This window comes from Aquarana catesbeiana, linkage group LG04, assembly GCF_042186555.1.
Source record: "Aquarana catesbeiana isolate 2022-GZ linkage group LG04, ASM4218655v1, whole genome shotgun sequence".
NCBI classification, from domain to species: domain Eukaryota; kingdom Metazoa; phylum Chordata; class Amphibia; order Anura; family Ranidae; genus Aquarana; species Aquarana catesbeiana.
Window position 1 is genome coordinate 659,637,035 of NC_133327.1, and position 13,184 is coordinate 659,650,218.

General features: G+C 42.7%; 1 protein-coding gene across 1 annotated transcript in view; it reads left to right on the forward strand.

Moving 5' to 3' along the window:
• The window catches only part of MSH2 (mutS homolog 2), a 177,574-nt gene that overhangs the window by 112,819 nt on the left and 51,571 nt on the right, over positions 1–13,184 (forward strand). The window contains exon 11 of the mRNA XM_073628513.1: positions 3,523–3,620. Coding sequence (XP_073484614.1) covers positions 3,523–3,620 — 98 coding nt within the window. The remainder of the gene's footprint in view (positions 1–3,522; positions 3,621–13,184) is intronic.

Genomic DNA, 13,184 nt, shown 5'->3' on the forward strand with positions numbered 1-13,184 from the left:
CATGAGTGCTGCCGGCACTGAGGAGCTACAGTTCATTGAGGGAACCATGAATGCCAACATGTACTGTGACATGCTGTGGCAGAGCATGATCCCCTCCCTTCGGAGACTGGGCCGCAGGGCAGTATTCCAACATAAAGACCCCAAACACACCTCCAAGACTACCACTGCCTTGCTAAAGAAGCTGAGGGTAAAGGTGATGGACTGGCCAAGCATGTCTCCAGATCTAAACCCTATTGAGCATCTGTGGGGCATCCTCAAACTGAAGGTGGAGGAGTGCAAGGTCTCTAACATCCACCAGCTCTGTGATGTCATCATGGAGGAGTGGAAGAGGACTCCAGTGTCAATCTGTGAAGCTCTGGTGAACTCCACGCCCAAGAGGGTTAGGGCAGTGCTGAAAAATAATGGTAGCCACACAAAATATTGACATTTTGGGCCCAATTTGGAAATTTTCACTTAGGGGTATACTCCCTTTTGTTGCCAGCGGTTTAGACATTAATGGCTGTGTGTTGAGTTATTTTGAGGGAACGGCAAATTTACACTGTTATACAAGCTGTACACTCACTACTTTACATTGTAGCAAAGTGTCATTTCTTCAGTGTTGTCACATGAAAAGATATAATAAAATATTTACAAAAATGTGAGGGGTGTACTCACTTTTGTAAGATACTGTGTGTGTGTGTGTGTATGTATATCCCCTTCAGATCTGCGCTGTAGCCAATTGACGGCTACAGCGTGGATCTGCTTTGACGGGAGGCCATCCATAGACGTTCTCCCCTTTGCACGCTTGCCACGCCCCCCTGAAGGGCGCGCACGCGGCGCCCGCTGTGATTACCCGAGTCAATGAGGCTCGGGTGATCACAGATTGGAGTAAGGGGTTGATCCCATCCCCTTACCACATGATCAGCTGTCAGCCAATGACAGCTGATCACGTGATGTAAACAGAAGATCAGTAATTTATTTTTATTTTTTTTCTCACGCTGACAGCGCGAGAAGAAGAAAAAAACTGATCACGGCTGCTGTTCAAGGGACATCGGTCCCAAAGAGGAAGAGGTGAAGCCGCCTCATATGTGCCCACCAGTACCACCTGCCAGTGCCAAGAATCAGTGCCCACCAGTACATAAATGCCACCTATCAATGCCCACCAGTGATGTCAATCAGTGCCGCCTGATCAGTGCCTATCAGTGTAGCCTCATCAGCGTACATCAATGAAGGAGAAAAATTACATGTTTGCTAAATTTATTAACAAAATATAAAACTGTTTTGTTTTTTTTGTTTTTTTTAATCGGTCTTTTTGTTTTGTTTTTTGTTTTTTCTTTTACCAAAAAATAAAAAACCCAGAGGTGATCAAATACCACCAAAAGAAAGTTGTGCTGCAGTTGTGCTCATAAGTTTACATACCCTGGCAGAATTGGCTATTTTTCAAAGAATATGAATGATAACACAAAAACATTTCTTTCACTCATGATTAGTGTTTGGCTGAAGCCGTTCATTATTAATCAACTGTGTTTACTCTTTTTAAATCATAATGACAACAGAAGAAGATACCCAAATGACCCTGATCAAAAGTTTACATAACCTGGTGATTTTGGCCTGATAACATGCACACTGACGTTTCTGGATTATGAGTGATGAGGAAAGCAAAAGAATTGTCAAAGGATCTGCGGGAAAAGGTAGTTGAACTGTATAAAACAGGAAAAGGATATTAAAAGATATCCGAGGAATTGAGAATGCCAATCAGCAGTGTTCAAACTCTAATCAAGAAGTGGAAAATGAGGGGTTCTGTTGAAGCCAAACCATGGTCAGGTAGACCAACTAAAATTTCAGCCACAACTGCCAGGAAAATTGTTCGGGATGCAAAGAAAAACCTATAAATAACTTCAAGTGAAATACAGGACTCTCTGAAAACATGTGGTGTGGCTGTTTCAAGATGCACAGTAAGGAGGCACTTGAAGAAAGATGGGCTGCATGGTCGAGTCGCCAGAAGAAAACCATTACTACGCAAATGCCACAAAGTATCCCGCTTACAATACGCCAAACCGCACAGAGACAAGCCTCAGACCTTCTGGCACAAAGTCATTTGGAGTGATGAGACAAAAAATTTAGCTTTTTGGCCACAACCATAACCCTTCATTTGAAGAGGAGTCAACAAGGCCTATGATGAAAGGTACACCATTCCTACTGTGAAACACGGAGGTGGATCGCTGATGTTTTGGGGATGTGTGAGCTACAAAGGCACAGGAAATTTGGTCAACATTGATGGCAAGATGAATGCAGTATGTTATCAAAAAATACTGGAGGAACATTTACATTCATCAGCCAGGAAGCTGCGCATGGGACGTACTTGGACATTCCAACATGACAATGATCCAAAATACAAGGCCAAGTTGACCTGTCATTGGCTACAGCAGAATAAAGTGAAGGTTCTGGTTCTCAGTCTCCGGACCTCCATATCATTGAGCCACTCTGGGGAGATCTCAAACGTGTAGTTCATACAAGACGGCCCAAGAGTTTACAGGAACTGGAGACTTTTTGCCAAGAGGAATGGACAGCTTTACCATCTGAGAAGATAAAGAGCCTCATCCACAAATACCACAAAAGACTTCAAGCTGTCATTGATGTTAAAGGGCGGTATTATACAGGGTATTAAGAACTGGGGTATGTAAACTTTTGATCAGGGTCATTTTGAGTAGTTTGTTATTATGATTTAAAAAGAGTAAACACAGTTGATTGATAATAAATGGCTTCAGCGAAACACTAACCATGAGTGAAAGAAATGTTTTTGTGTTATTCATATTCTCTGAAAAATGGCCAAGAAATTATAAATTATGCCAGGGTATGTAAACTTATGAGCACAACTATGCGTGTATATGTACAGTATGTGTGTATATATATATATGTGTGTGTGTGTGTGTGTGTATATATATATATATATATATATATATATATATATATATATATATATATATATATATATATATATATATATATATATATATATACACACCACACACTCGCACTGACACAAGATTGTGATCCAGTTTGTTTAACGGATTATAGTTTATATGATTGTAGATGTTACTAAAGATTGTATGATTCTATATGATTGAGTTCTGTCCTATGTAGCCACTAACCTCCTGAACATGTCAGATGAATGCCCACCTATGCAGTTGCTTTCCCCCCATGAATACAAAGGTGTGCACTCTCACAATGCATGTGTGTATTCAACAAATTGTGATTGTGCATATCTCTGGACACTAGGGTCTGTGCCACTGCTTATGTATACATTATACTGCCAAACATGCACTGATCTGTCTTGGGGCAACAAAGTGTACCTGTAGTTTAAGTGTAATGACCTGCTACTGGGATGGCATTGCGAACACTTCAAGGTGCTTCCGCATTGCGCCTGTTATCTTTTGAATCACCTTAGAAACAATTTCAGTTTTAGTAACTCTTTTAATCCTTGGTAAATAGATATAGTACTGATACTGTGCAGTAATGGGGTTTATTCTTGTTTTTTTTCAGCAAGCTGAGCTCATATAATGAGGAATACATGAGGTACAGAGAGGAGTATGAAGAGGCTCAGAACGCCATTGTGAAAGAAATCATCAACATCTCTGCTGGTGAGTACAGGGCAGCTGTGAAGGTCACATACACTGAAGAGACCTCCTACAGAAAAGCCGGCCTCGGGGCCAAGATTTAATTAAAAATTTAGGAGTCAGTCTGACCGTTCTTGTAGCTAGGAAATATAGTTATCCTCTGACAATAGAAAAGGTCTCGGAAAAGCTCCAGTTTGGAGAAGTTTTCTACCTTGCTGCTAGAAGTTCTCCAGCCTTAAAGTGGAATTAAATGCAAAACTTTTTTTTTTTTTTTTTCATTTTGGATCGAATAAGGGAGGGTTAGAACCCCTGTCAGGATTTTTGTCATCTGTGTCCCATTGGGGAGATTTTCCTTCACTTGTCCCATACCCACAACAGAAAATCTCTCCAAAGTGAGGCAATCCCTGGTTGTCACCAGAAATTGTATCCCCATTGGAAGTTTTCCTTGAAATTTGCTTTGGTTCAGCTTGCAGAAATCTGTGTGTGGCTAGGTTTAGGTTGGCAATATATAGACCTATTCCCCAAGAACAGTATGTATTCAGATATGAAGTAGGTGTTTTGGCAGTAGATTTTCATTTATAGACCTTAATCATAAAATATGGAAAACGCGCTGGCATATGCAAAGGAAGTCGTTGGCAGAGACAATCGGACACACTGTGCACTCAACAAAATAAACACGATTCTCCCGCGCTAATAGTAACTCAAACCACATTTCTTTATCGTACATCACAGGACACAGAGACGGTTATTTTCACAACTATTTGGATTATACGCCACCTATAGGTGAAAGGACACTGGTAGATCAATCAAACAGGAAGTCCTCCCCTTATATAACCCCTCCTATGCAGGAAGTACTTCAGTTTTTTTGGCAGTGTCTGTAAGGTGGTGGTCACTGATGTGCTACATGTGCTTTTGGAGCATACTCGGAGGTCTGAAACGGTTCTACTGAGAGTCAAGGACTTCAATCAGATCCATTCTAAAAAGCTCTCAGCCAAAATGGGTGGTATCTGAGCCTCATTGAATAGGAGAGAAGATTCCTTGAGGTTTGCCTGTAATGCAGCCTTACAGCACTAGACACTGCATAATGGATCCCTGTGCAGTGTTCTGACCAAGGTGCTTTCCTGCAGGGTGCTATACACATCCAGGGGAGTGGACCCCAGATTAAGGGGAATCCAGCCCCTGAAGGTATTTTATGACAGAGCCTGCCATGATGGGTGAAGGTTTTACTCCTGTTATGACTGAGTCCTGCAGCAGGAATGGTATGTCTGTATTTTACAGTTTAAAAAAAAAATCTGACCGTCTCGTCTTTTTCCAGTGGCCACTGGGGGTAGTGGGGCAGGTGCAGCACAGTATACCTGCTTGAAAACTGGTTGCGTAAATGCATGTTTGCAAGCTGGCATAAACGCATGCTTGCTTAAACGCATATTGCATAAACGCATGTTTGCGTAGACGTGTGTTTGCATAGCAAGATCCATAGAGACATGGATGAGCGAGTTTAGGGTGGAGGAACTTGACTGGCCTGTACAGAGACTTGACCTCAATCCGATAGAACACCTTTGGGATGAAATAGAGCGAGACTCCGAGCCAGGCCTTCTCGTCCAACATCAGTGCCTGACCTCACAAATGCACTTTTGGAATAATGGTCAAACTTTCCCATAGAGACACTCCTTGTGGACAGCCTTCTCAGAAGAGTTGAAACAGTTATAGCTGCAATGGGTGGGCCAACTCAATATTGAACCCTACAGACTAAGACTGGGATGCATGTGCGTGTAAAGGCAGGTGTCCCAATATATTGGCAATATAGAGTATATTCACCACGTAGGCCATCACCAGTAGTTAGATGGACTCTTACCAGAATCTTTGGACTCTATTACGGAGTCAGATAGGCCTGCAAACTATATCCTAGTATTCAGTACTGAGACCCAGGTGGTTACATCTGATCCCTCCTACCTCCGGTTCCTCAGGATTATAATGGATGGATATATATATATATACAGTATATATAGCCACGATGATGGTACAAGATTCTTCAAGCCACATTCAGAAGTGTAACTCCACAGTCCCTTAGTATATGTTCATGTTCTCTTTTAGTGGTTTCCCCTCACTGGGCTGGTTAGGATGTCCCTCGTTTTACACTAGAACTGCCATGGAACCTGACAGTGGGAGAACCAGGGAGGATCTGTTCAATAGCAGGGCTAGCCTAGAATGAGGGACATCCTAACCAACCAGTGAGGGGAACCCACTAAAAGAGCATGAACATACACTAAGCCGTGGTCTCCAGCTCTCAGGTCCATGTACTTCAATTAGGTTTTTTTGGGACGTTTTTAGCATGCTCACTGTCCTCAACTGGTTAATTTGTCTTAATAAAGTTTATTTAAAACTACCTGTCTATTTCAGATTACTCTATCCACAGGGTGAAAGCATTGCTGTGTGATTTTACTGCAGCAGAACAAACAGCATTGTCACCCTATTAAAGGACGTGGAAAAAGGACAGATCTACTAGCAGGATAAATAAACAAAAGTAAACTGTTAAGAGGGTCTCCGAAAATCAAAAAAGGTTGTGTTAACGCTTATGGCAGACTGCATCATATATGGAGTTTTTACATCTGCCCCATAGTCTTTTAAAACTCTTGTCTAGTGTCAAGACATGACAGGAAGTGAGAGGAAATCTCCCCCTCGGGAACATAGAGTGAAACCTGACAGGTCTTTATCCAAAACTAAAAAAAAGTTTTGGTGGTTCTGCTGTCTTGGTTCACACACTGTGTGCTAAGAGCAGGAAATGCTGAATTCGTGATATGAATTCTCTTCTAGTATTTCTGCCATTGTAAAGTGTACAATTTATGTTCACAGTGGTGATTTTTCTGTAATTTTAAACTTATTGTACCCCTCAGCCTGTGTTAGTATGTGTACATTTGATTTTCCTTGTCTCTTTTCTGCTATTATGATGTTTTGTACTAAATTTACCAGACATCCGACAGGGTTATTTAGAGCTCTGCATGCCGTGATTCAAAAATATCGTTGATAGGTCGATTTAAAGAGTTAGCTAACCATAAAGGCCAAGTTCACCTTTTACAAAAAAAAATTAGTGTACCGTATATACTCGAGTATAAGGAGATTTTCAGCCCTTTTTTTTTGGGCTGAAAGTGCCCCCCTCGACTTATACTCGAGTCACCACCTTCTGCCTACATGATCAGCGTGTCATGCAGGCAGACGGCGGCCAGCGTGTGCTATTACTATTCAGCGGCCATTCACTGTTCAAAAGCCGTGCCTCCTCCTCGTCTGTGATAGGCAGAACACTCCATTTCCCAGCAGTCAGTGTACAGCCTATCACGGACATTCTCTCATCCTCGTCCATGGTATGAGGATGAGAGAATGTCCGTGATAGGCTGACCGCTGACTGCTGGGAAATGGAGTTTTCTGCCTATCCCAGATGAGGAGGAGGCGCGGCTTTTGAATAGTGAATAGCCGCCGAATAATAATAGCACACGCTAATTGGTGCAGAGCAGCACATGGAGGCATGCACAGGACACGGGTAGGATGCACACATACACATGCACGTATGCACAGGACACATGCACGTATGCACAGGACACATGCACGTATGCACAGGACACATGCACGTATGCACAGGACACATGCACGTATGCACAGGACATATGCACGTATGCACAGGACATATGCACAGGACACATGCACATATGCACAGGACACATGCACGTATGCACAGGACACATGCACGTATGCACAGGACACATGCACGTATGCACAGGACACATGCACGTATGCACAGGACACATGCACGTATGCACAGGACACATGCACGTATGCACAGGACACATGCACGTATGCACAGGACACATGCACGTATGCACAGGACACATGCACGTATGCACAGGACACATGCACGTATGCACAGGACACATGCACATATGCACAGGACACATGCACATATGCACAGGACACATGCACATATGCACAGGACACATGCACATATGCACAGGACACATGCACATATGCACAGGACACATGCACATATGCACAGGACACATGCACATATGCACAGGACACATGCACATATGCACAGGACACATGCACATATGCACAGGACACATGCACATATGCACAGGACACATGCACATATGCACAGGACACATGCACATATGCACAGGACACATGCACATATGCACAGGACACATGCACATATGCACAGGACACATGCACATATGCACAGGACACATGCACATATGCACAGGACACATGCACATATGCACAGGACACATGCACATATGCACAGGACACATGCACATATGCACAGGACACATGCACATATGCACAGGACACATGCACATATGCACAGGACACATGCACATATGCACAGGACACATGCACATATGCACAGGACACATGCACATATGCACAGGACACATGCACATATGCACAGGACACGTATACAGCTGCAGATGGGCATTGTTGACCCTCTTTTTCCACTTACAGTAGCTGCTGCATTTCTCACCCTCATCTTATACTCGAGTCAATAAGTTTTTCCAATTTTTTTTTTGTGGTAAATTAGGGCCTCGACTTATACTCGGATCCACCTATACTCGAGTATATATGGTACATATTTTTGCAGGCAAAAAAAAACGATTTTATTTTTTTTACTCCTCAGCCTGTAAGGCATTGCACCTGCTATTAGCAGATTATGGGTGCAATTCCTGAATCCTGCAGACTGTCAGTACACTGTCTGCCCATACCTCTCATACAGGCTGACAGTTACTGAATGGCAGGAGGGATCAATGGACTACGAGAGCACTCACTAGATACTTTGCGGTTGATTGAGAACAAGAAGCCATTGGCTGCACAGGCTGTCGTAGTTCATTCATTACAGAACTTAGTGTTACTAAACCGAGGACCCTGCATTTACTATATCGGGTCTCCCACAGAACATGGAAATGCAATTACTGTATTTATCGGCTTATAACACGCACTTTTCTTTATCGTACATCACAGGACACAGATCACCATAATGATCACTAATTGGGTTATACGCTACCTTTAGGTGATTGGACACTGGCAACCAATAGAAAGGCGGTTCCTCCCATATAACCCCTTCTATACAGGAAATACCCCAGTTTTTTTCGCCAGTGTCTTGAAGGTGATGGTCATGGCTGTTGAAGCTCTTCAAAATTCTTCAAATGTCCCAGTGATGATGTTATAATCGGATCCATTCGGATGGCATAAGAAAGCTAAAGTGGATGGTACCCGAGCCTCGGTTCAAGAATGAGGTTTTGCTTGTAATGTGTCCTATATGGTGCTGGACCCTTGTTAAAGCTGGTATTCCTGGTCATAACTTGCCCAAGGTAAACTAGAAGGGTACCTTACAGGTCCAAGGGTGGGGACCCGGTCCTTGAAGGTCCTCTGAGGCGCTACTCGCCGTGATGGGGGAAGATTGGGCCTGGTAAAACAGTGCGTACTCCCTTTGGGAATTTTTTTATACACATATTCCCTCTGTTACACTGGTAACCTTATGCGTGTGTCTGGAAGTTACAGATGGCCGGTATGGCGCACACTTATGGCGGGTGTGCGCCGTTGTGCGCCTCTGGTGTGCGCGCCATCCGTGTGCGCGTGCGCCGCTGCTGTGCGCTTCACAGGTGCGCGGCGTGCGTCTGGGCACGGCGGAAGCGCCGTGCAGCGTGCATGCCGCTGGTCACGCGGGTGCGCGCATGTGCTCAGTCCACTGCCAGGTTAGGCTTTATAAGAAGCTGGAGCTCCTGGCATGTGCTGGGGCAGCACAGAGCGATACTTGGGTACGTAAGTCTGGAGGTTTTTGGACACAGTTGCGACAGGTTAAACGCTGGTTACAGCTTGTGGGGAGTACTTTTTTCCTCGTATGTAAGCAATGTCTTCCAGAAAACGAGGTACAGGGAGCAGGGCAGGCACAGGGGTAAGAGTACCTCCCTTGAAAACAGGAGACCAGCCCCATGCTGATGCAGCCTCAGTCTCACCTGAAAGACCTGCGGCATCTGGCTTGGCTGAGCCATTGCATTTGTCATGCATAGTGGCCACTACCAATATTCCTGCCTCGGCTTATGTTACTAAGGATGATTTGGCATCTGCATTAGCGGGCCTTGAAGGCAAAATAGCTGGCATGATTTCTTCTGTAACACTGGGACGGAAGAAGTGGTAATAGATCTCCCTCCCCTGAGCCCGGGCCAAGTGGAGAATCACTAGAGCACCAGGACTCTTATAGCCAGATGGGTCCAGGTGATCTGGAACCAGAGTGGGTAGAGGATTTGGAGGAGGAGGCCGTAAAGGATCGGGAGGAAGGAGAGGCTGAAGAATCCTCAGCTGAGGACTCGGGTTCAGAGGAGCCAATTTCAGCCTCCCATTCCCAAAAATTGTTTATCCGATCTCTGACTGAGATGGTATGAGTCGGGTTTAAGTTACCCCGGGTTCAGGAGTCTGGACTCTCCTGTTCTACTTTGGGATCCTTGCGACCTCAGCAGGGTTCCCAAGCGTTCCCAAGCGTTCCCTTTGCATCCATTATTGGAGCAGGTGGTTTACGCAGACTGGGATCATCCTGACAGGATATACTTACCTCTAAAAAGGTTTTCTATCTTATATCCTATGGAGGAAAAGTTCAGGAAGAAATGGGGTACACCTTTACTGGACGCCACCATTTCTTCAGTGAATAAGAATTTAACCTGCCCAGTGGATAATGCCCAGGTATTTAAGGATCTGGCCAATAAAAAGCTAGAGTCCTTATTGTCAAAGTTCCGCACGAGAAAGATTCAAGGGGTTTTACTCAAACATTTTACCGTGCCAAAACCAAATGGGGAAGTAAGGCCCATTTTGGACCTCAAGGCTCTCAACCTCTTTGTAAACGTCCGGTCCTTCCGTATGGAGTCAGTTGGTTCAATAATAAAATCTCTGAGAAAGGGAGATTTGGCGTCCATAGATATCAAGAACGCGTACCTTCATGTACCGATCTTCCGACCACATCAAAGGTTTCTGCGTTTCGCAGTAGAGGGCCGTCATTTTCAATTCGTGGCCCTGCCATTCGGTCTAGCCACAGCCCCCAGGGTTTTCACAAAGATTCTGTCCCCGGTGTTGGCATCCTTAAGGTCCCAGAAGATCTCCGTGGTAGGATATCTGGACGATCTTCTCCTGAGGGATTGCTCTTGCCCCATCCTGATCCAAAACGTGTCAAGAACAGTTCGGGTTTTACAACGCCTAATCTCTGGGGATAGTATATTGCTCTAGATACATGATACTGACAATATCCTCCGTTTCAAATTTTAAGTTTGGCCCCATTTCAGGCACTAGACATCCTGGGAGTAATACGCACACTGTACATATGTTTCTGGAAGGTTAGAACGGATGTGAGACATATAATTTATGGTCTCTGGTTTTCAGCAAGCAGAGGGAGACTCTGCATAGAGTTACAGCAGCCTTTGAAATTACTCTATTGGAAATAGATATTTAACGGATGTGACACATACAATTTTTAACTTCCGCTTTTTCAGCAAGAGGAGTGAGACTCTGTTCACTCACATTTATATCTACATCTGTGTTCATAATTTATAGTTCCCTCCCCCGGAACTGTTTGCACTTTTTTTTTTTTTTTTCCCTTTTATATTTTTACGTATATGTGTGTGTGTGTGTGTATGTATATATATATATATATATATATATATATATATATATATATATATATATATATATATATATATATATATATATATATTTGTGAATGTACTTTCTTTTTATGTTTGTACTGAAACTTTTCTCCGTTGGAGATAAATAAAACCGTAACTGTTAAAATGTATGATAGTCACACCATTCCATATAGGGGTTCATGTTTAGAGTAAGTCGGCTCAGCAATGACAGATTGCTAGGCTAGATTTCATCTTCAGAGTCAGGTATATTATCAGCAACGAGTACAAGGAAATGTGAGGTCCAAACCTAGCAATACTGCTCCACCAATATATACATTTCAACAATTTGGAACATGATCAGGTAGTGGCCATTGTAAGATCGCTCTTCATGGCTCGTAAGCTAATGGCCTCTTGCTGGGTTTAACCCGATCCTCCTATCCTTGGGGACTGTATAAATACATAACGTTTAAGAAATACACTTGTGTTCAACATAATGCTTCTCAAAAGTTTGAAAAAATAAGGAACAATGGATAGATGCACCAATCCAAATTTATAATAAAGAGTGGAAATGCTTGCTCTTCTTTGTTCTTTTTTTCTTTTCCGGGAATGGGTTGGCCTGTCTTAGAAAAATGCTTTATATTCTATATACGGTTAATAATACAGTATATCAGTAGCTCTGGAATATTTTTGAATATTTCTGAAAACCCTTTGAATATTTTTGGAAAGCTAGCAGATAACAAATTAAATGTACTGTTGACACTGTTTGCACTTTTGACTTTTGGTTCTTAGAGAGAAGAAGATGAATACATACAGGCATTTGAGTTTGTAATTTCAACGTTTTTATAACTCTATAGTTTGTTACTGAACCGTCTAAATTTGGGAGCATCTGTAACATTTTCAGACAGTCACCATTTGGGATGCATACTGCATTCACACTGCCGAAATGGTTTCTTTATTTATTCAATTTATCTGATATAATTCAATGCTATCCAAATCGTTTGGGTATGCTCATATTCTATACCGCATTTACATTGCCGAAATGGTCCTTTATTTATTCAGTTTAATCTGATGTAATGGAATCTAATGCTATCTAAATCTTTTTGGTATGCTTATATTTTGAGTGTTCTATCACTGCATACTTTTATCAGGTCGTATTTGGCCATCTTTATATTACATTATTTATATTTGTTGTTTCGGCAGTGTCAGTGCAGGAAGCTTTATTACTTATTGCTCATGGTTCACCGTCTGCAGGTGTCCTCTCTATGAGCCTGTTAAAGTTTCACATGTTATTGTACTGCTTCTAGGATGGTCATGTTCATATTTAGGGTGAATATATATTTGTTTCTGTTCAATGTGAACATATATGTATATATACTTTGGCAGTGCCAATATACATGTTTTTTTCTATAGGTGTTCTTCACTGTTGGGATCTTTGTTCTATGGGATGTTCCGCAAGTGTGTCCTTTTACTAATTATTGTCCATTGATTTAATTGATTGCTTCACCAGTTTCTTATTGGTGGTTTTTTACTCTTTTGTTCTATTTAGTTGTGTTTACATTCATCTACCTTTTAGCATTAGCTATCGCTATTCTCCTGTCGTATCTGATGACTTTTGTTGGATTTTAATACTTTTTGAAATAAAGATGACCGTTTTCAGAGTGCAGCAGTCCAGGATTTCCTTGCTACCATTTTACAACGCTTAGGTTGGATTCTAAATGTGGCACTTTGTCCGACCCAAGCCTTGGTGTATCTGGGTCTGGTCTTAAACACCGCCCAAGAAAAGGTGTTTTTACCCCCCTTGAAGGTCATTTCCATAGTGGAACTCGTCCAGAAGGTTAAAAAAGAACCAAGACCTTCTATTCGCCTGTGCATGAGGTTGCTGGACAAAATGCTGTCATCCTTCAACGCAATTCCATATGCACAGTTCCACTCC